A 24,476-nucleotide genomic window follows, 5' to 3' on the forward strand; every position below is an offset into this window, starting at 1 on the left:
CCACACGACACCACACACGCTGTCTGCCATCTGCCCTGAACAGTGTGAACCGGGATTCATCCGTGAAGAGAACACCTCTCCAACGTGCCAAATGCCAACGAATGTGAGCATTTGCCCACTCAAGTCAGTTACGACGACGAACTGGAGTCAGGTCGAGACCCCGATGAGGACGACGAGCATGCAGATGAGCTTCCCTGAGACGGTTTCTGACAATTTGTGCAGAAATTCTTTGGTTATGCAAACCAATTGTTTCAGCAGCTGTCCGAGTGGTTGGTCTCAGGCGATCTTGGAGGTGAACATGCTGGATGTGGAGGTCCTGGGCTGGTGTGGTTACACGTGGTCTGCGGTTGTGAGGCTGGTTGGATGTACTGCCAAATTCTCTGAAACGCCTTTGGAGACGGCTTATGGTAGAGAAATTAACATTCAATACACGAGCAACAGCTCTGGTTGACATTCCTGCTGTCAGCATGCCAATTGCACGCTCCCTCAAATCTTGCGACATCTGTGGCATTGTGCTGTGTGATAAAACTGCACCTTTCAGAGTGGCCTTTTATTGTGGGCAGTCTAAGGCACACCTGTGCACTAATCATGGTGTCTAATCAGCATCTTGGTATGGCACACCTGTGAGGTGGGATGGATTATCTCAGCAAAGGAGAAGTGCTCACTATCACAGATTTAGACTGGTTTGTGAACAATATTTGAGGGAAATGGTGATATTGTGTATGTGGAAAAAGTTTTAGATCTTTGAGTTCATCTCATACAAAATGGGAGCAAAACCAAAAGTGTTGTGTTTATATTTTTGTTGAGTGTAATAGTTTTGAGTTTGTAGCGTCAACAGCAGATGCTACTATTATTGTGAACACCCCCTTTTCTACTTTTTTTTATACTAATAGCCCAATTTCATAGCCTTAAGAGTGTGCATATCATGAATGCTTGGTCTTGTTGGATTTGTGAGAATCTACTGAATCTACTGGTACCTTGTTTCCCATGTAACAATAAGAAATATACTCAAAACCTGGATTAATCTTTTTAGTCACATAGCAGTACTATTATTCTGAACACTACTGTATATGCTCCGGGTACAGTTGGCAAACGGGACGCAGCTATGCTGCTAGGGGAGCTAGACCTAAGACCTCCTCCTCCCAAGCTAGCTCTAAACAAATGCCGATGATTTTGAGAAGGGATGTTAGTGGCGGAGCCACTCGGGAGTACAAGTGTCTCAAACTACAGGACGCAGAGATCACGAGGAACAAGTTGCCACCTGTAAAACAGGGTGGCCGGCAGTGGATCATTAAGTTTGTGTATGTGTTTGTTGGACAAACTCCAGCCTTAGGAGACTGTAGGATATGTTTGAGAGGGAGCTTGGGGCACACAGAAATTCATGAGTTAGAACTTGAGGCAGGCACTGATGAATATGATGACACACCGTTACAGGATGTAAGCAGAGAGTTGTGGAGAGCTCTGAGGCAGCTTTACCCACCCACACTAAACACTGGGAGCATGATGGCTTGTACCCTCAGGGAAGAGGAGGATGGTGATACCTATGTAAGGCGGTGTAGAGAAGTGTGGGAGAGCCAGATGGAGGGTCCTTTGAGTGCCCCCTGCATGATGTTGTTTAGGAATGCAGTCGAGCAAAGTTGCCCCACCCCAGTGAAAACTCAATTAGATAACACTGTAGGATTACACCACATTAATAACTACCAAAAATGCCACAAAAAGATAAAAGCGAGGAGTTAACTGGGATACAGCTGAAACTGGACAGGACGCAACTGGAGGAAATAAAAAAGAACGATAATGACAAAAAATAGGCACAATTGACACAAAAAGGAACTGGTGAAGGACTTGAGGTTAGTGTTCCTCCCATACAGGCTGTGCAATACCCCCAACACCCCTTCCCGGGTCGTCCTTAGCCATATTATCCATCTACACCAAGCACAGGCTGTTTTATATGTGGGTCTCTGGCCCATTGGACACGTAATTCCCCATATGGCCAACACCCACAACAAAGAGGCGGGGGATATAAAAGGGGAATGAGCAGGGGACCCAATACAGTGAGGCACTCTGCCAAGCAACCTCCTAGAAACAGGGCTATCCCGCAAGGTGGGTGGGACCCTTATAGCTGGCCATATCAGCAGCCCATCCCTCAACCGCTGTGTCTGACCCCTCAACCTCCACCCCTACAACAGCAACCAACAGTGGGAGGGGCTGGACCTCAACAGGAGGTCACACATATTCCCCCTCAACAAGGGGCCGCACATATTCCCCCTCAACAAGGGGCCGCACATATTTCCCCTCAACAAGGGGCCGCACATATTCCCCCTCAACAGGAGGTCGCACATATTCCCCCTCAACAAGGGGCCACACATATTCCCCCTCAACAGGAGGTCACACATATTCCTCCTCAACAAGGGGGCAAACATATTCCTCCTCAACAGGAGGTCACACATATTCTCCCTCAACAAGGGGCCACACATATTTCCCCTCAACAAGGGGCCACCCATATTTCCCCTCAACAGGAGGTCACACATATTCTCCCTCAACAAGGGGCCACACATATTTTCCCTCAACAGGAGGTCACACATATTCCCCCTCAACAAGGGGCCACACATATTTTCCCTCAACAACGGGCCACACATATTACCCTTCAACAGGAGGTCACACATATTCTCCCTCAGCAAGGGGCCACCCATATTCCCCTTCAACAGGAGGTCACACATATTCCCCCTCAACAAGGGGCCAAACATATTCCTCCTCAACAGGAGGTCACACATATTCTCCCTCAACAAGGGGCCACACATATTCTCCCTCAACAAGGGGCCACACATATTTTCCCTCAACAAGGGGCCACACATATTTTCCCTCAACAAGGGGCCACCCATATTCCCCCTCAACAGGAGGTCACACATATTCTTTCTCAACAAGGGGCCACCCATATTCCCCTTCAACAGGAGGTCACACATATTCCCCCTCAACAAGGGGCCAAACATATTCCTCCTCAACATGAGGTCACACATATTCTCCCTCAACAAGGGGCCACCCATATTCCCCCTCAACAGGAGGTCACACATATTCTCCCTCAACAAGGGGCCACCCATATTCTTTCTCAACAAGGGGCCACCCATATTCCCCTTCAACAGGAGGTCACACATATTCCCTCTCAACAAGGGGCCACACATATTCTTTCTCAACAAGGGGCCACCCATATTCCCCTTCAACAGGAGGTCACACATATTCCCCCTCAACAAGGGGGCAAACATATTCCTCCTCAACAGGAGGTCACACATATTCTCCCTCAACAAGGGGCCACACATATTTCCCCTCAACAAGGGGCCACCCATATTTCCCCTCAACAGGAGGTCACACATATTCTCCCTCAACAAGGGGCCACACATATTCCCCTTCAACAGGAGGTCACACATATTCTCCCTCAACAAGGGGCCACACATATTTTCCCTCAACAACGGGCCACACATATTACCCTTCAACAGGAGGTCACACATATTCTCCCTCAGCAAGGGGCCACCCATATTCCCCTTCAACAGGAGGTCACACATATTCCCCCTCAACAAGGGGCCAAACATATTCCTCCTCAACAGGAGGTCACACATATTCTCCCTCAACAAGGGGCCACACATATTCTCCCTCAACAAGGGGCCACACATATTTTCCCTCAACAAGGGGCCACACATATTTTCCCTCAACAAGAGGTCACACATATTCTCCCTCAACAAGGGGCCACACATATTCTTTCTCAACAAGGGGCCACCCATATTCCCCTTCAACAGGAGGTCACACATATTCCCCCTCAACAAGGGGCCAAACATATTCCTCCTCAACATGAGGTCACACATATTCTCCCTCAACAAGGGGCCACCCATATTCCCCCTCAACAGGAGGTCACACATATTCTCCCTCAACAAGGGGCCACACATATTCTTTCTCAACAAGGGGCCACCCATATTCCCCTTCAACAGGAGGTCACACATATTCCCCCTCAACAAGGGGCCAAACATATTCTCCCTCAACAAGGGGCCACCCATATTCCCCCTCAACAGGAGGTCACACATATTCTCCCTCAACAAGGGGCCACACATATTCTTCCTCAACAAGGGGCCACCCATATTCCCCTTCAACAGGAGGTCACACATATTCTCCTTTAACAGGAGGTCACACATATTCCCCCTCAACAAGGGGCCACACATATTCCTCCTCAACGGGAGGTCACACATATTCTCACTCAACAGGTCACATATATTCTCACTCAACAAGGGGCCATACATAATCCCCCCAACCAGTATATGATGCCATAGGGAAGCTGAGATACAGGCCCGGATGAGGAAGAAATTTAACCTGAACCAATAATTAACATGGAAGTGGGAGGTGCAAGTTATGATTTCTTAGTGGATACTGGAGCAAGAGACAACACAAACTGGGACAAACTGAAAAGTGTAATTTATAATGCCCCCTACTGTGTAAGCTAGCTGGTGATCAATTTGTACAAAGCTTTCTTCTTCACTGATTGTGCCCCATCAATAAGCGAAGTGCACATCTCGGGCCGCGCGGTGCATTATGGGTAGGCTAAATTTTTCATCTACCAACCCACATGCTATGATGGCAGAAAGCAGCAAGGAGTGCTATGATTTGGATCATTTCAACCGCTGGAAAGTTGACGATTTAAAGCGTTTTCGTAAGCTTCGCGGATTGCCTGTTACAACCAGGACTACGTACGGCAGTGGACAGAAACGGAAAGAAGAGCTGGCTGCCTTTGCGTACGTTGCATCATTAAAGAAACTACCGTTGGTGCTGACGAAGGAGGAAGAGAGCGCTGCTGTCGAAAATGACCGGTCCTTGTTGATAGTTGGAGACAAACAAATTTCTGACCCCTTGAAGGCAACTGACGGATGGTTAGACGAAGTCCAGAGTCTGAAACTGTGGATATTGCAGAATATTTGCTAAGCAGGGATGAGAAATCACTACTCCGCCGGCTTCGTAATGACTACAAGGAAGGTGGGTCTCACATATAACCTCTTTGGTGTCACGTTTGTTTTGATAAGTTGACACATACAATGATATGTGCATGCATGCAGTTTGTTTATAGAACATGTCAATATTACAATATTACGCGCCACGTCATTCACGGCGCATCATTACAGTCATAAGCCGATGCACATAAACGGCGTCATCAACCACATTATAATTCGGCACAGTTTCAGGATATTGACAAAATAAATGCGTGCAAGAAACTGACAATTTTAGTCCGTCTTTTACGTCCATCTGGATCTTTCTTTTCTGTGAGGAAATTGTGTAGAATGAACGGAGGTTTACAACCACATTTCTTCTTCTTTGTCTTTGTGTGGACTCGGCGGAGCATTGCAATCGTGTGCTTTCAGCCAACTTTCAAGCCTATAAATTCCGTTTGAGTATTTGAAAACAGCAGTGTGCACCTGTCATTATTGTATGTGTCACTTAAGGCTTAAAGCCTTTGAAACAATCCCTGTAAACCTTAACTGTTACAGTCTACTAATGCTACTGTATACGAAATTCAATTGGAGCAGTGTGAGTTTGGTAGTTGGAATTTTTGCCCCCGTTTGACCCACGTATGCGCAGATGCATTGCACACTTCGCTTGTTTATGTGCAAGGGATATTCATGCCTTTGCTCCATGCAATAGCACGACCTGTGTTGTGACAATCCCACCTGCTGTGATCCCAGCTGGACGCCGTTCTTTGTTCTACCGGCTGCCACGCGCTCTGCACCGGACGCTCCATAAATAAAATAATTATTTAGCAAAGAACATTCTGTGCTGCCTGAAAAAAAGATGAGAGAGTAGGAGGAGTCTGTTGGACAGCCTGTTAGAGTGAAGTTTGTCGTGTCAGATAATGCAGCAAACATGGTGAAGGCTTTAAGTGAATTTGGGCACATGCATTGCGTGTCCCATACGCTTCACTTGGTGACATCCCTTCTGTCCAAAGCCAGGACCATCTCTGGCTATATTCATCGCTCAAACAACGCCAACAACAGACAACATGAGCTGCAAACACAGCTGAACCTCCCCCAGCACACTGTCATAACAGATGTAAAAACAAGGTGGAACTATACATTCTACACGCTCCAGCGGTTGGTGGAGCAGCGCAGGGCTGTGCAGATTATGACACAGGAGTCTAACTTGGGTAGAGCTCCGACAGTCATCTACCCAAATGAGTAGAGGTTGGCATCAGACATGCTCACTGTTCTAAGTCCTTTTCAGGAGGTCACACGGGCACTCTCAAAACACAGTGCCTCCATCTCTGAGGTCATCCCCCTACTGCATGGCTTGTGCTCCATCATCAGGTCACTGCATTTGGGGGCTTGTGCAGCTGGTGAGGAATCTGAGGATGACTCTGATCATGTCATGGCTGGTGGTGATGATGAGGATGCCACAGAGGGGCAGGACCAGGATGGTACAGCTGAGTCCAGGGAAAAGTTAGGAGCAGCAGCAAGGAAACTCGCAGCCAGTCTGAGCAAAGAACTAGAATGACGTTTCGAACCTATCTTTGCAAACTCCACATTTCTGCTCGCCACTCTCCTTGACCCCAGATATAAGGCCAGTTGTTTCCAAAACAGTCTTGATGTGGATGCACTGAAGAGGACATTATTCCATAGGATGGAGCTCTGTGACCTTGTGGCTGCACCTGCAAGGAACACAGAAGAGACACCTGCCACCAGCAGCACTTCAGTCCTCTCCTTCCTGCAGAAAAAGAAATTGGCTGTTCCAATGAGGACACATTTGCCATCTGGTGATGTGGAGGCCTGCCTGGCAGATGGGGACATCAACCTTACAGATGACCCAGTCAAATACCGGTCAGGCAAGCTCTAGTGCTGGCCCAATTTGACATGCTTTACACTGCAGCATCTCAGTTGTCCACCTACTAGTGTCAGTCCACAACGAGCAAACCTAGATCCTAGCCATGTGGAACAACTGGTCTTCATTAAAGTAAATGAAGATCTGAAAAACAGCATAGGACTATTTGGTCAGTAGAACAACCTCTCTCTCCCCCTCTCACACAGTCACACACACATGCAGACACAGACACACACACACACACACACCTTAATGAACATTGTTAAACATTGTGTGGGAAAAAATGCTAAGAACGTTAGGTAGTAAAAATAAATAAATAATTGAAAAAATCACAGTTTGATAACAAAAAAAGAAAGAAAGTTGTGTTGAGTGTGACTCTTGTTCATGCATACTTAGGAGTTCATAATTTCCTACTACACTGAATCTCAATTCTGAGGCTGTTCTGTTGTTCATTCATACACTTAAGAATATTCATGTTCTGAGTTTATAAAAAACATGTTCTGTAAATAGTTCCTTAACTATTGTGATCAAAAACATATTCATGTTCTGAGTTTATAAAAAAAACTTGTTCTATAAATAGTTCCTTAAGTATTGTGATCAAAAACATATTCATGTTCTGAGTTTATAAAAAAACTTGTTCTGTAAATAGTTCCTTAACTATTGTGATCAAAAACATATTCATGTTCCGAGTTTATAAAAAAAACACTTGTTCTGTAAATAGTTCCTTAACTATTGTGATCAAAAACATATTCATGTTCCGAGTTTATAAAAAAAACTTGTTCTGTAAATAGTTCCTTAACTATTGTGATCAAAAACATATTCATGTTCTGAGTTTATAAAAAAAAAACTTGTTCTATAAATAGTTCCTTAACTATTGTGATCAAAAACATATTCATGTTCTGAGTTTATAAAAAAAACTTGTTCTGTAAATAGTTCCTTAACTATTGTGATCAAAAACATATTCATGTTCTGAGTTTATAAAAAAACTTGTTCTGTAAATAGTTCCTTAACTATTGTGATCAAAAATATATTCATGTTCCGAGTTTATAAAAAACTTGTTCTGTAAATAGTTCCTTAACTATTGTGATCAAAAACATATTCATGTTCTGAGTTTATAAAAAACTTGTTCTGTAAATAGTTCCTTAACTATTGTGATCAAAAACATATTCATGTTCCGAGTTTATAAAAAAAAACTTGTTCTATAAATAGTTCCTTAACTATTGTGATCAAAAACATATTCATGTTCTGAGTTTATAAAAAAAAACTTGTTCTATGAATAGTTTCTTAACTATTGTGATCAAAAATATATTCATGTTCTGAGTTTATAAAAAACTTGTTTTCTGTAAATAGTTCCTTAACTATTGTGATCAAAAAGATATTCATGTTCTGAGTTTATAAAAACTTGTTCTGTAAATAGTTCCTTTACAATTGTGACCAAAAACACTGAATCTCAATTCTGAGGCTGTTCTGTAAATAGTTTTCAAATAAACAATAAATATAACAACTTCTGATCAATCCATATCAATTTCAGACTTAAAATAATGTACCAATTTAAAGTGGATATGACACCTAAAAAAATGTGGTAAAACTGATATAAATATCAAAGATATACATACAGTATAGTAAGTTGAAAGTGGTTTTAATTATTATCACTGAGAAATAAAGTTTGTACAGCTTCTCAAAGTGTGTTTCTTGGAAAGCATGTTGGCAGCGTGCTGGCAGCGTTCCATCAGCGGTCATGTGATGCCGTGACGTCACAGCGTGTAGAGTCCCATCTTTGTCTGTTCAACTGACAACAGGAACAGATAGGCCTCAGCATGGACAGTGACGAGGTCGAGAACTTTTCTGATTCCACTTCAAATGTGGATTGTTTAAGTGAGGAAATTGAGACTGACTCGGATCCTGAAGATGTCGCAGCTGTGATTAGACCCTACAGATTCGAGCCGTATCTTTCAGATGAACATTCAAACCAGGAGCATTCTGACAGCGAAAATAATGCCGACGGTGCTTCTGGCAGAGCCGAAGCAGAGGCAAGAGATGTGCCAATTCCGATGGATTTTGAAAGGCTGCAGAATACGGAACGGTAAGGGAGGCTTTGATTTTTGTTGCTGCTGTTTATAACACTATAATTATAGCATTTTCGACCACCGTCATTACCTTCGGGTTTTTGCCGTTTTCGAGTGCCAGGCATTGCATTCATCTGTATTTAGTTACGTTTTTTCACGAAAGAATAGGAAATAAACGGCGAAAGTTTTGAAAAAGATCGCCGAAAACAACAGTGAACATGGCACCGCTGTATTTACTATGTATTGTACTGATATTTTTACAAGTTCCTTGACCAATTCAAAATTATTGTGAACATATTATTTGGGGTTGACATTTTGGGTGTTCCTGTGAGCAGTGCGAGAACATGGAGACGGCAGAGGAAAGTGTCTGCTGTCGGGAGCAAACGCGGGTGTGCGAGCGGAGCGCGCGGCAGCCTGACATTTCGTGCATCGCACAACACCGCGGCTTTTGATCAATCTGCCTGGACTTGAAAAGGCTAAAACATTTTGCCCTTGTGTTTGTGCAATATGAGGATAGCCACTTCCAGAGGAAGTGGCTATCATCAAAGTAGCATGTCACCTGACAGAGACATCTTTTACAGCACAGGGAAATCTTTTCGCAGATCAAACTGCAAAGACAGTCGCAAGCTATGTGCCCAGTGTGGAGAGGATGCAGGGACTACAGCAGGTAAGAAACAGGGAATGAATGGGAGAGTTGCTTCCTAGAGGGAGCACTAGGATCACTGAGTTGCAAGATGCGGCTGCACTTGAGGAGAAGCAACAGAACAGACACCTGGACAAGGGAACCACAAAATCCCATGTGGATGGAATCTGGAGAAATCATTATGGGCCAGTGGTAGCACCGGCTGGGCTACCGAGCATCATGTGTCAGGAAGCACATTATCGAGGTCATATCTCTGCAAAGAGGATGAAATCACAACAAAGATGTTGCACCACAAACGGAGAGAAAAAAAAAAACAGAATCTGCCTTTGTCTGCCTCTTTCCTTCCCTTTTTAACCTCTTGTGTGTAGTTTGTCTGTTTTCCCTCCAGGTGGCACGCTGCAGAGCAGAGGAACGCCTGCAGCTCATTCTTCTCCTCACAGCTGATGCCAGATTCTACACGTCGTCATTCCTGCCACTTCCATGCGCTCTGACGTCTGAAATTCCCGTAGCTCATCTCCAGGTAATCTGGCCATCTCTAATTCCCATATTAGAGCTCATTGATCCTTTTGTGTTTCCAGACAATTTCTTGTGCAGCTCCTACACTGCTCTCTGCATGATGTGACTTTGGAACTCATCTGCTCTCTGCCTCTGAAGCGCACAGCTCTGCCCACGTTCAGTTAAGTTCCTGCATGTCCGTGAGATCCCCTTCTCACACTGCTCCTGTTTGTGGCTGTGCATGACTAAGAACTGTTTCCAACAACTAGTACCAAAGTCAAGTCCTGCTTAATTGGAAATGCGTCACAAGACGTGCAGCAGCTGACCTCTGAAGATAATTCATGAACTGTGAAGAATTCATGAACAGAGAACCTTATTTCCTAGACAGTGAACTTCATTCCTGGACCTGAGAACATTCCTGTTTAAGACTTCAGTGAACTGTTTGTTAGTTAACGCTTCCAATGTTACGAGTGCAGTCACCTGTGTTCTCCTCTGTCCTCCTAGGTCCTCGTCCTCGGATCTCTGCGTCCCACTTGGCCCCGGTTCCAGCTCCATATACTCCAGGACTTCAGCTCATTCTCAAACTCCCAAGTCTGGCCCTGTGTGTTCTGCAGCTCCCGAACTTCCACCACTATATGTGGGCCCAGTCTCGGCTCAGCAGGCTTCTTCCAGCTCAGCACAGTGCTTTAAGTTATTTACTATTGTAAATAAAGCTCTTTTCGTTCACAACCTGTTCTGGTTCTTGCTCCCAGCGTTTGAGTCCAGCACCTTGTAACATTCCGGTTCCATCTGGACCTCTAACCACAACAGAATCAGGCATCAAAAAGACAACAAATACAGTATAATTTGTCAGCATTAAGAAACGAGAAAAACAGAAGTTGAGGCCGCGGCACGCTCCGTTTACTAATAAAATAAATTAAAAGGGTAAAAAGCATAGTAACATACTATGCCAATATGCTAGCCATACGAAAGGTAAATGGTAAATGGACTGCATTTATATAGCGGTTTTCCATCTGCATCAGATGCTCAAAGCACTTTACAATAATGCCTCACATTCACCCCAATGTGAGGGTGCTGCCATACAAGGTACTCACTACACACCAGGAGCAATAGGGGATTAAAGACCTTGCCCAAGGGCCCTCAGTGATTTCCCAGTCAGCTGGGATTTGAACTGAGGATCTTCTGGTCTCAAGCCCAACGCCTAAGGTTAAGGGTAAAGGGAAAATAAGTGCGTCTTAAGTCTGCACTTGAAAGTCTCTACAGAATCTGACTGTTTTATTGACGCAGGGAGATCATTCCACAAAACAGGGGCACGATAAGAGAAAGCTCTGTGACCCACAGACTTTTTATTCACCCGAGGAACACAAAGTAGTCCTGCACCCTGAGAACGCAAAGCCCGGGCCGGTACATAAGGTTTAATTGGGTCAGCTAAGTAGGGAGGTGCCAGTCCATGAATAATTTTATAGACTAGTAGCAGAACCTTAAAATCTCATCTCACATGGACAGGAAGCCAAAATGGGTGTAATGTGGTCAAACTTTCTGCTTCCTGTCAAAATTCTGGCAGCAGCATTTTTTTATTATTATCTTTATTTTTATTGCATGTTTTTAAAGATTTATAAATGATACACAAAACCAATCTGGAGGATGGGCGGCGGTTACATCTATACATACTTAACTCTGTAAAGCACTCTGCAACTTCATGTCTGAAAGGCGCCATGCAAATAAAAGGTCTTCCTCTTGTACATTCAACTGGTTGGTACACGATGCAGACATTTACTCAGTAACATCTGAGCTCACAAAGTCATACCACTTTCTCCATTTGTCCATATAATCTGATTCTTTTAACATAATTGAGAAGGTTAATTTCTCCATCTGAGAAATGTCCTATATGATATTAGTCCATTGAAGCTTGACCGGGGCATTAGGTTTGAGCCACAGTCTTATTATGGCCTTCTGTACTGCAGTTAATAGTATTTTAGTTAGCACATACTGCTTTTGCAATATTTCCTAAATACATCACAGTACACTCTCTTGGGATACTATATCCAAGGATCTTTTTTATGACAACATTGACAAATGTCCAGAATGATTGAATTTTAGGGCAAGTCCAGAAGATGTGGGTATGATGTGCCCCAACACTACCACATTCTCTCCAACAAGCTTGCTGTATTTATAGCTGTTTACGCTTCAGATGTGGAGTAATTAAAAAAAACAAATTGCACACTTCCAATTAAATTCTCTCCATTGCACTGAGTTCGTACGTCTGTAATAAACAAAAACTTTGGTACCAATCCTCTTCTGATATTGTAACATTAAGTTCTCATTCCCACTTAGTTGTTGTGAAAGTGTAGGAACATGGACCCACAACAGGGGGCGCAAATGAACGGACAATGGAGGAAGTCAAATAGCACTTTTACTGTTGTGAAATAAGCACAACAAACACGACAGATTACAATAGTAGACAATAAAGTCAAATCACAAAAAGTGTCATGTGGGCAGGCTCGAAGATAGAAGACGTCTGTCCAAAGCAGAACCGGAACCACACGATTTCCTCCGCCACCGAGCCCCGGGAATACTGGAGCCGCCAAGTCCCGAACTCCCAGGTGGCCACTGCCTCCGCTTGTCGGATCTGGTACTGCTGGCAAGGAACAAAAACAGTCAGATGTGGGTGCGCCTGCACCCAGCAACACGTATGGTGGAAAAACCACCTCCACCTCTCGTCAGGAAATTACTGGTTAGTGCAGGAATGTGAGTACTTATCCAAAAGGTCCAAATACAGACTCCAGCTGTTCTACTCACTATCTGCGCAAAAGCAACAAAGTATTACTGTCACGAAGACAACACAACTGGCTGAGTACGTTACCTCCTCGGTAGAGCGATATCTCGGCAAAGAGGTGGAGATGACGTCTTGCTGATATACCGATGCGGATCAGATGATTGGTGACAGCTGTCGTAGGTGACAGCTGTCACCCCGGCTGCTCCTGTGAGGTGGCAGCGCCCTCTGGTGCCTGGAGCCCGCACTCCAGGCAGGGTGCCCTCTGGTGGTGTGGGCCAGCAGTACCTCCTCTTCAGTGGCCCACACAACAGGACCCCCCCCTCAACGGGCGCCTCCTGGCGCCCGACCAGGCTTGTCCGGGTGGCGGCGGTAGAAATCGGCCAGGAGGGCCGGGTCCAGGATGAAGCTCCTCTTCACCCAGGAGCGTTCTTCGGGTCCGTACCCCTCCCAGTCCACCAAATACTGGAAGCCCCGGCCCATCCTACGGACATCCAAGAACCGGCGCACAGTCCAAGCCAGCTCGCCATCGATGATCCGGGCAGGAGGTGGTGCCGGACCCGGAGTACAGAGGGGTGAGGTGTGATGCGGCTTAATCCGGGACACATGGAAAACGGGATGGATCCGCAGCGAGGCCGGAAGCTGAAGCCTCACTGCGGCTGGACTGATGACCTTGAGGATCTTGAACGGACCGATGTACCGATCCTGCAGTTTAGGTGAGTCCACTTTGAATGGAATGTCCTTTGTTGACAACCACACTTCCTGCCCTGGCCGATACGTAGGGGCCGGGGTCCGCCGACGGTCTGCATGGGCTTTCGTCCTCATCCGGGCCCTCAGCAAAGCAGAACGGGCGGCACGCCACACCCAACGGCACTTCCGCAGGTGGGCCTGGACCGAGGGCACACCGACCTCTCCCTCAACCACCGGAAACAAAGGAGGCTGGTACCCCAGACACACCTCAAAAGGGGAGAGGCCGGTGGCTGACGACACCTGGCTGTTATGGGCATACTCGATCCAGGCCAAATGGGTACTCCAGGCCGCCGGGTGCGCGGCCGTCACGCAACGCAGGGCCTGTTCCACCTCCTGATTGGCCCGTTCTGCTTGCCCGTTGGTCTGGGGATGATACCCGGATGAGAGACTCACCGTGGCCCCCAGTTCCCGGCAGAAGCTCTTCCAGACTTGCGAGGAGAACTGGGGACCGCGATCGGAGACGATGTCTGTTGGAATCCCATGCAGCCGGACGACGTGGTGGACCAGGAGGTCCGCTGTCTCCTGGGCAGTCGGGAGCTTCGGGAGGGCCACGAAGTGGGCCGCCTTGGAGAATCGGTCCACTATCGTGAGGATGGTGGTGTTGCCCTGGGACAGCGGGAGGCCCGTGACAAAATCCAGGCCGATGTGGGACCAGGGGCGATGAGGCACGAGCAGCGGCTGGAGCAGTCCCGATGCCCTGCGGTGGTCAGCCTTGCCCCTGGCGCAGGTGGTGCAGGCCTGGATATAATCCCGGATGTCGGCCTCTAGGGACGCCCACCAGAAGCGCTGCCGGACAACTGCCATCATGGTTCTTCGCACCCCCGGATCACAGGAGAACTTGGAGCCGTGACAGAAGTCCAGAACTGCAGCCCTAGCCTCTGGTGGGACGTAAAGTCTGTTCTTCGGCCCAGTTCCGGGGTCCGGGCTTCGTGCCAGGGCCTCCCGGACGGTTCTCTCTACGTCCCAGGTGAGGGTGGCCACGATAGCGGACTCCGGGATGATGGGTTCCGGTGGATCCGACAACTCCGTTTTGACTTCATCTTCATGTACCCGGGACAAGGCATCCGATCTCTGGTTTTTGGTCCCGGGACGGTAGGTGATCCGGAAGTCAAAACGGCCGAAGAACAGTGACCAGCGGGCTTGCCTGGGGTTCAGCCGCTTGGCGGTCCTGATATACTTCAGGTTCCGGTGGTCAGTGAAAACCGTGAATGGCACGAACGTTCCCTCCAACAGATGTCTCCACTCTTCAAGAGCCTCTTTCACCGCAAGGAGTTCTCGATTGCCGACGTCATAGTTCCGTTCGGCCGGGGTCAACCTGCGGGAAAAATAGGCACACGGGTGAAGGACCTTATCGGTCTCTCCGCTCTGGGAAAGCACAGCTCCTATCCCTGAGTCCGAGGTGTCCACTTCAACCACAAACTGGCGACTAGGATCGGGCTGCACCAGAACGGGTGCAGACGAGAAGCGCCGTTTCAACTCCTTGAACGCGGCATCGCAACGATCCGACCAGGTGAAGGGGACTTTTGGAGAGGTCAGGGCTGTCAGGGGGCTAACTACCTGACTGTAGCCCTTAATGAACCTCCTGTAGAAATTTGCAAAGCCGAGGAACTGTTGCAGTTCCTACGGCTGGTAGGTTGGGGCCAGTCTCTCACCGCCGCGACCTTGGCCGGATCAGGAGCGACGGAGTTAGGGGAGATGATAAACCCCAGGAAGGACAAAGAAGTGCGGTGGAACTCGCACTTCTCGCCCTTCACAAACAGCCGGTTCTCTAACAACCGCTGCAGGACCTGACGTACATGCCGGACATGGGTCTCAGGATCCGGAGAAAAGATGAGTATATCGTCCAGATATACGAAGACGAATCGGTGCAGGAAATCCTGCAAGACATCATTAACCAATGCTTGGAACGTCGCGGGGGCGTTTGTAAGACCGAACGGCATGACCAGGTACTCAAAGTGACCTAAGGGGGTGTTAAATGCTGTCTTCCACTCGTCTCCCTTCCGGATCCGAACCAGGTGATACGCATTTCTAAGATCTAGCTTAGTGAACATTTGGGCTCCATGCAGGGGCGTGAACACTGAATCCATCAAGGGCAATGGGTATCGGTTGCGAACCGTGATTTCGTTCAGCCCCCTGTAATCAATGCATGGACGTAGTCCGCCATCCTTTTTCCCCACAAAAAAGAAACATGCACCCATCGGGGAGGTGGAATTCCGGATCAACCCGGCAGCTAAAGAGTCCCGGATGTAGGTCTCCATTGATTCGCGCTCAGGTCGTGAGAGGTTGTATAGCCTGCTGGATGGAAACTCAACGCCTGGAACCAAATCAATGGCACAATCGTACGGGCGGTGCGGGGGAAGGGTGAGCACCAGATCCTTACTGAACACGTCTACAAGGTCATGGTACTCCACCGGCACTGTCCCGAGATTGGGCGGGACTCTGACCTCCTCCTTAGCCTGGGAACCGGGAGGAACCGAGGAACCTAAACATACCCGATGGCAGGTCTCGCTCCACTGAACCACTACCCCGGACGGCCAATCGATCCGGGGATTGTGTTTTAACATCCAGGGGAACCCGAGAATCACACGGGAGGTGGCAGGAGTCACAAAAAACTCGATCTCCTCCCGGTGGTTCCCTGACACCACCAGAGTTACTGGAGGTGTCTTATGTGTGATTAAAGGGAGTAGGGAGCCATCTAGTGCCCATACTTGCACAGGTGAAGTAAGTGCCACCAGAGGGAGCCCTGCCTCCCTGGCCCATTTGCTGTCTAGCAAATTCCCTTCAGAGCCCGTGTCCACCAGTGCTGGGGCCTGAAGGGTTAAATCCTCATAAAGGATTGTAACTGGGAGTCGTGTGGCAATATGGGTGTGTCCCACGTGAATGTCTTGGCCCACCCTAGCCCAGTTTCTAGGGGCGGGCGTTGGTGTTTAACCGCTCGGGGCAGTCCCTCTCCTGATGCTCTATCAAGCCACAAACAAAGCACGCTCCGCGGACCAGCCTACTCTGTCTATCTGGTGGTCTAAATGTGGCCCTGCTCGTGTCCATAGCTTCATCAGCAGGGGGAGCTGTAACCACACGGAGCGTAGAGGCCGTGGAGCATGGGGAGGGCGGAGCTCAGTCGGAGCTGGAAGGGAGAGGGACGGCGCGTGCCTGGCCACGCCCTTCTTCTCGTTCCCGACGCCGTTCTTCTAACCGATTGTCTAATCGTATAACGAGATCAATAAGCCCATCTAAATCCCGCGGTTCGTCCTTAGCCACCAGGTGCTCCTTCAGGACCAACGACAGTCCGTTTACGAAGGCGGCGCGGAGGGCAGTGCTATTCCAGCCGGACCTCGCAGCCGCGATGCGGAAGTCGACTGCATAAGCAGCTGCGCTTCGGCGCCCCTGTCTCATTGACAGCAGCACGGCTGAAGCGGTCTCTCCTCTATTTGGGTGATCGAACACTGTTCTGAACTCCCTCACAAACCCATCATATGTCTGAAGGAGCCGTGAATTTTGCTCCCAGAGCGCTGTAGCCCAAGCGCGTGCCTCACCGCGAAGCAGATTTATCACATAAGCTATTTTGCTAGCATCAGTCGCGTACATGACGGGACGTTGTGCGAAGACGAGCGAACACTGCATAAGAAAGTCCGCGCACGTCTCCACACAACCCCCGTATGGCTCTGGAGGGCTTATGTATGCTTCCGGGGAAGGTGGGAGGGGTCGCTGAACGACCTGTGGAACGTCACTGTTACGCACAGGGTCGACAGGAGGGAGAGCCGCAGCAGCGCCCTGAGGGCGCGCTTCCACCTGTGCGGCGAGAGCCTCCACCCTGCGGTTAAGGAGGACGTTCTGCTCGGTCATTAGATCCAACCGAGCCGTGAAGGCGGTGAGGATTCGCTGCAACTCACCGATCATTCCTCCTGCGGACGCCTGTGCGCCCTGTTCTTCCATTGGCCGGTCAACAGCCGGTTGACGCCCCTCGGGATCCATGACGTTGGCTGAGATATCCTGTTGTGAAAGTGTAGGAACACGGACCCACAACAGGGGGCGCAAATGAACGGACAATGGAGGAAGTCAAATAGCACTTTTACTGTTGTGAAATAAGCACAACAAACACGACAGATTACAATAGTAGACAATAAAGTCAAATCACAAAGGTGTCATGTGGGCAGGCTCGAAGATAGAAGACGTCTGTCCAAAGCAGAACCGGAACCACACGATTTCCTCCGCCACCGAACCCCGGGAATACTGGAGCCGCCAAGTCCCGAACTCCCAGGTGGCCACTGCCTCTGCTTGTCGGATCTGGTACTGCTGGCGAGGAACAAAAACAGTCAGATGTGGGTGCGCCTGCACCCAGCAACACGTATGGTGGAAAAACCACCTCCACCTCTCGTCAGGAAAATGCTGGTTAGTGCAGGAATGTGAGTACTTATCCAAAAGGTCCAAATACAGACTCCAGCTGTTCTACTCACTATCTGCACAAAAGCAACAAAGTATTACTGTCAAGAAGACAACACAATTGGCTGAGTACGTTACCTCCTCGGTAGAGCGATATCTCGGCAAAGAGGTGGAGATGACGTCTTGCTGATATACCGATGCGGATCAGATGATTGGTGACAGCTGTCGTAGGTGACAGCTGTCACCCCGGCTGCTCCTGTGAGGTGGCAGCGCCCTCTGGTGCCTGAAGCCCGCACTCCAGGCAGGGTGCCCTCTGGTGGTGGTGGGCCAGCAGTACCTCCTCTTCAGCGGCCCACACAACATTAGTTTCTACATAGAGTGATGTATGCTTCAAATTACTCATAAGAATATTATAAAGTCTGGAGAGCATCCTGGTAATCTTTTGGCGGTAAGCTCCACAAATTATTTCAATAATTGGATTACGTCCCTCAGATTCAACCTTTCTAATTGCTTTATTATCATAGTCCCTCAGTTGACACTACCTAAACAAATCCTGATTTTCAAGTTGAAAGTGTCTTTGAGTTCTTGAAAACTCCTCATCCTATTGTTTTTAGTAGCCACACGATAGGCTGCCAAACCTTTACTCATCCATTCTTTAAACACTGAGTAATGTGTCCCTGGCCTGAAGTCCTTATCTATGGCAATCCACCTCAATTTTTGATTAGTTTTCAATTTTAATTGTTTTACCAGGGAGAACCGTATCTCTAATGAGAATACAGTGACAGGGTCTAATTTATTTCTTAGAGAGTTGTTCAAATGATTCTCTCCAAGAATACTTTGAATCTTATAGCCAGGAACACGTCTCAATATCCTTCCACCATGCTTCAAAAGTACTATCACACCAATAACACAAAGGTCTCAGTTTCAGATTCGGAAGAGACATTCCCTCTCTATCTTTTGGTAGCTGAAGTGTGGAGAGGCGTATTCTTGCCCTCTCACCACCCCATATGAATCTAGACACCATTTTGTACAGAAGTCTGGGCACTCTATTCATCTTCACCACACTTATTTTACTAGCGAAATCCAGTGGGTAGGTGGACCATTTCTCCAAATCCTTTTTCAAATGTTCATTAAGTGCATTGTTGTTAACCCCATACAATAACTCTGGTGATTTGGTTATGTTAACCCCTAAGTACTGTAGCGCATGGCCTCATATCACCCTAATTAAATAAATACATTAATGCTGTCTCAACAAAAACATGAGTTTAGAACTGCAGACAAAAGACTGTGTTTTCTCTCTCAGTTGAGAAATTCCTAAGTCATCTGGAGATCTTAAGATAAGCTTGGAGACATCCCCCATGGGCCAACACTGGGACTCACAGCAAAACAAAACTGTAATTCAAAGTTCTTCAAAGGGGAGCCCTTGCCTTTTTAACGGTTAAATTTTGGTCACTATGACTTACATGACATTGTAATGGCTTCATGTCAGAATCTGAAATTGTCCAGGCCCGAAGAACCCACTTCTATGGCCTCACGCCAAGGCCAGACCCTCTCAAGACTGCATGATGATATTCCTTCCCCATGGTAACACATGGCCATAAAACCTTGTCTTGATAACAGCTATTATTTTTAGGTTTAAGTGAAGACATTCTTTTAAAATAAAAGAATTGCATCAGTATTCTTTGATTCACATATATAAAGACTTCTAATGGTGTTGGTATTGATTCATCAAACAAAATGCTTTGCATATAATCATTCCATTCAATTGACATGTGCTTCTTAACTGATGTGTGATCTTTCTGTATTATCAATATTGTTGATGGTGAACTATTCTGGTTTATCCAAAGGATGTGTTTAAGTGACGATTAATAATGTGTATCAATTCGAGTGTCTTAGAACAATAGTATAACAAAATAGTTAGTGTTTAAATAACTGAATCATTTGTGTCTGCACTGTGACCACATGAAGTTTCTGTGCGATTACACACCCTAAATGGGTGGAGTTTGGTGACATCAGTCCCCTTTAAAAAGTTAGAACAGAGTCGTGCGGCTCTTCTCTCTGCGTCCTCCCTGCTGTTCTCTCTCTCTTCTTTTCTTAAACACTTAATTGTTATTCTTGGGCCAAGGCTCCATTGCTAAGCTAAGGTAAAGCTGCCATGTGGCATTCATTTTTTGTTCTTTTTTGATAACAAAGTTTTAACCTGACGCTTTAAGGTGTGGCAAGTCTTTTGAATTTTTAAGAGACCTTCCGAGCTGAACTTTTCAAATTAATAGCGAATTTATAGAAAAGCAACTCTCCTTTTCTGTCGGCTATTTTGTTTTTTTCAATGCTTTTAAAGTTTTAACTTTTTCCTAAATTCACAAACATTTTTAATCTGGCTCCAACAAACTTTTTAAAAGCTACCAGAAACCATTTTCAACAAATACCTTCCACCTATGACAGTTCAAAAGTTTTGAGGAGGTGATCCTTGATCACTTCATATTTGTTTGCAGCGGGGGGGCTCTGCAGGAGCGTGATCAGCCTTGTTTCTGTGGAGTTGCTGACTGCTGACAGGATTGTTGGTGGCTGTGTATTTGTTAGCAGCAGAGGGCTTCGCAGGAGCGCAATCAGCCTCGTTTGTTTCTGTGACGCTAGGGCTGAGTATCAATCAAAAATTTTCAATACCAGTACCAATTTTGATACCGGTTCCTGAACGATACTTTTTTCGATACCAATTTTATAAGAACAATTCTAACAAAAGAAAATTACATTACACATAGGACAAATGTTGAGTTGTATTTTTCAGCTTTGGTAATTTTCCACTCCAAGCAGTTTTCTTACAGAAAAAATAAGCAACAAATAATTTCCAGTGCAAAAGAAGCATTTCCTTTCAGACATTTTTGCATGAATGTCTCTCCATAGAATCTGAGCTGAGCTCAGCTGGCTGCTGCACATCAGCACAGAACGTCTCATTTTGGGAGGAAAAAACTTTTGATCAATTGCAGTTTATTGTTTGTATTACAACATTTGGAAAGAGGTGTCATTTGATTTAAACGTCGATTCACTTTGAAGTTATTAATTCCGACCGGACTCTATCTTTCTAATGTGACTCGCTCGGCAGAGAGAGTGTTTGGAGCAGTTTCAATGGAACGTTTCTTTCTCGCAACAAGACAGGAGTCCCAGTTAGTGACTTCAATCCACACAAAAGTGACTCATGATTGACATATTTCAATGGCTCTGAGAGGGGTTAAGAAGCAGATTTGCCGCTTCTGAAAAGCAGCGAAGCAAAGAACCGAAGCAGTTGGTCGGAACAGTGCTTCGTTGCTTCAAAACGATGCACGTATTAAGTTGCAGTTGAAATGGAGTCCGGTGGTGGAGATTTTGAATATGGCTGCTTGTGCTCTCTAACGTCCACAGGTGGACTTGTATGCTCAGAGGAGGACAGCTGTGGACCGCTCTTTTTGCACGTGATTAATCTCTGGGTACCTAAACTTGGCACCTTAAAGACAAGGCATGTTTCATTACTCGGTACTACCGAAGCATTTCGGTCAGTGCCACAAAAAAACAAAAAAAAAGTTCGGTACCCAGCCCTACTTGGCGCTAAGGGCTGACACGATGTAATTATATTTCCTGTCATCTGCTGCGATCTCTCAGAGAGAACTGCGCCTCGGTTTGTGAAAACCAGGCGACAGTTTACAGCAGCGTGACTTTGAGCCATCAAATGTAGAAAAACTTCCAGCAGCAGCAGACATTTGCGTGTGAATAGCTTTGATCCACAGAGGTGTGACATATGAAGAAGGTAAAGCGCGTCAAGATCAGAAACAGCAGGGTTTTGAAAAAAAAAGGCAAAGAGAGCGTGAGACATAGCTAGCTGGCTAGCGCTGTGTCTTGCATGCGCGCATTTTGGGTGTACAGACAGCGATCAGAGTTTTGGTATTTGAGAGATTTGAGAAATATTTGCAGTGTGTATTTTTTAGTATTGATGAGTCTGATGAGTATTTAGTGTGTGTGGTTAGTGTGGTGGTGTTTTTGTTTTGTAAAAATGAGGCATCTTATGAATGATGAGCAAGTGCTTCAGATGGAGTGTGCAGCGTGTCCTCAGAGTTTGAATCAGTGAGGATTCTGATGAAGGAGATCATCCTCTTTTGTTTGGACAAGGAACCAGAGCAGGTGGATTCAGCAACCTGTGCACAGATCTCCACAGTGGGTCAGATTACGCGGTTCTGTTTGCAACTGAGCTCTGTCCCAGCACCAACTCCTGGAACACAGAGATGCAGACACACACTGCTGCAGCAGAGGCTCCAGCTGCGTTTTGTTTAAAGCGTGAGATGAACGTTAGCTTCGGTTTCGTTTGTTCCTTTCGTTTTGTGACTTTACTTTTTTCCCTTCGTTCAGGAATCTTTGTATGCAGTGTGACCAGGCCATGACGTGGGATTCAGCCTAGACAGAATGCCAGTCTGTCTCAGAAATATTTATTGCATTTAGGTGCAATTCTATACCTGAAAAAAAGGACTTGGAAGCAGCTGAAAATGAAATATAAGAATAAAATTCAAACTGGTAAAACTAAAGGACCTGTCACACTGTGAGGTTAATCAGCGCATGTCGAATATGCTGACTACGTCAGGCTAAAGGCTGGAGGACGAGCATCATTTCATAAACAGAGTTAAGTGTTAGCCAATTAAGTGTGTGTGGGACACACATATGGTTGTTGATCGTCCCAAAACATTCAGCTTTAAGACAACTTGAGTACTCCAAAGGTCATGCCAAAAAGTACTTTAAAGTACACTCAGATAATGCTCATCCTCACAGGACGTTTAACAGCTGTAAGAGGGAGAAAACCGAGTTCACAGGCTACGTTACCATGGTAACTGACTCTTGAGGTTAACTTAGTTCACTTTCTGAAACGGGCTCGAGTTAACCCCCAAACAGAAAACTCTTAACAGGCTCCTGATTTATAATAAACGTTAGTTTTCTCGGTTGCTGCGCCTATTTTTCTGACGGCTGCAATGAAAGTGAGTTTCTGGTCTGTTATCCTCGGAAATGTACGTTTTATGCATTTTAAATTATTTTTTGTACTTACCCATTAAGTGTTGAATAAGTGAGGCGTTTCTCCATTTGTCGTTGGCAATAATGTGTCCGTAAGGAGGAACCGCGTTCAGCACTTTACTTCTCGTCGGAAAATTCATTTTTATTTCGTGAATGGCTGAGAACAATGTTGGAATCAGGCACACTAATGCTAACCGTTAGCTAAAATAAACAAACTTTTTTCGTGTGCACTGTTCAGTTGGTTTAGGGCCGAGAAGAGCAGATACCTTCACTTCGCCCCCTGGAGGACAGGAGGGTTCTTTTTTAAATAGAAACTAACAAATTAAAATGTACAAAAGAATAGTCTTGACTCCTGGAACGCAACCACCCAGGCATAAAACACGGTCCACCCTCCCAAAAGTAGCCATATTTTTATGATGTCATTTTTTGTATTTATTTTGAGGACAATGGATCAATCGAAACCAGCAAAAATATCTTTTGTTGTCATGCTGAGAGGTCAGGTTTACACCCAGTCAAAGCAACCTTTGATTCAAGACTAGAATCTTCTTAACACTTTTGGTTCTGTGTGGTAGCTTCAGTTTTTCCTGTTTCCCTCCAATGTGATCTGGAGTTTTTGGTATTTGATCTGTCCTCAGCCTGTCAGTGGACAATATCTCAAAGAGCAGTGGACACATGTCTCCATAAATGAAACATGTCCTGACAAACAGTCTCACTGAAGCTGTTTAAGGAGCCTAAAGTCTTGACTTCCTCCTGACCGATGCCTTATTACAAGTGAGGTAATTTAAAATGTAGAACTGGCTGCAGTGTGTCTGCATGCTCTCCACAAAGAAAAGTTTAAGACAAACAAAATTATTGTTGCCTAGCATTTACTATTTTTAATCAGAAAAGTATTCACATCTCTCTCACACACAAAAAAAACTCAGTATCACAACCTGAAACTTTTCGTGTTATTACAACATACCAACTTGTCACTAAATTATCCTCCACCAGATGATTTGTTGTTCTGCAGTTGGAACGCTCTGTCATCTTATCCAAGTCTGGGAACATCTGTCAGTTAAATAAAAACTAGCAACAGAAACAGCCTGAAACAGCAACAAACAAACAAACAAACAACAACAAATCCCCAATTTAACTAAAAATCTGTTATAAATATGTTACAAATATTTTAGGCCAGTAACAAGGCAGCAGTGAGACATTTCAACAACACACTAATAAATAAATAAACAAATCCAAATAATGTGACATTTCTGCGAAGTCCATTTATTTCACTGTGGCCTTAAGAAAAAAGATCAGAACGTCTGGGTCACGACTCAGTTACCACAACAACAGAGTACATAGACCTACTTTGTGTATCACCTGGAAAACAAATACCTCATAAATCACTCTTTATGAGGCAATAATCACATTTAGGAAGCATTTTTTTGTTTTGTTTTGGGGTTTTTTTGGAACCAATCACTGCAAACATTTATGATTAAAATGATTTGTATGTCATCAAAAGATCTGA

The 24,476-nt window shown here is 46.0% G+C and overlaps 1 protein-coding gene across 1 annotated transcript in view; it reads right to left on the reverse strand.

Moving 5' to 3' along the window:
• Nucleotides 1–23,191, reverse strand: part of faap24 (FA core complex associated protein 24) — a 30,987-nt gene extending 7,796 nt beyond the window's left edge. The window contains exon 1 of the mRNA XM_034177303.1: nucleotides 23,007–23,191. Within this exon, the coding sequence (XP_034033194.1) occupies nucleotides 23,007–23,112 (106 nt within the window). The 5' untranslated portion in view covers nucleotides 23,113–23,191. The remainder of the gene's footprint in view (nucleotides 1–23,006) is intronic.
• Between the last annotated feature and the right edge of the window lie 1,285 nt (nucleotides 23,192–24,476).

Source organism: Thalassophryne amazonica, chromosome 8, assembly GCF_902500255.1.
Source record: "Thalassophryne amazonica chromosome 8, fThaAma1.1, whole genome shotgun sequence".
Classification (NCBI taxonomy): domain Eukaryota; kingdom Metazoa; phylum Chordata; class Actinopteri; order Batrachoidiformes; family Batrachoididae; genus Thalassophryne; species Thalassophryne amazonica.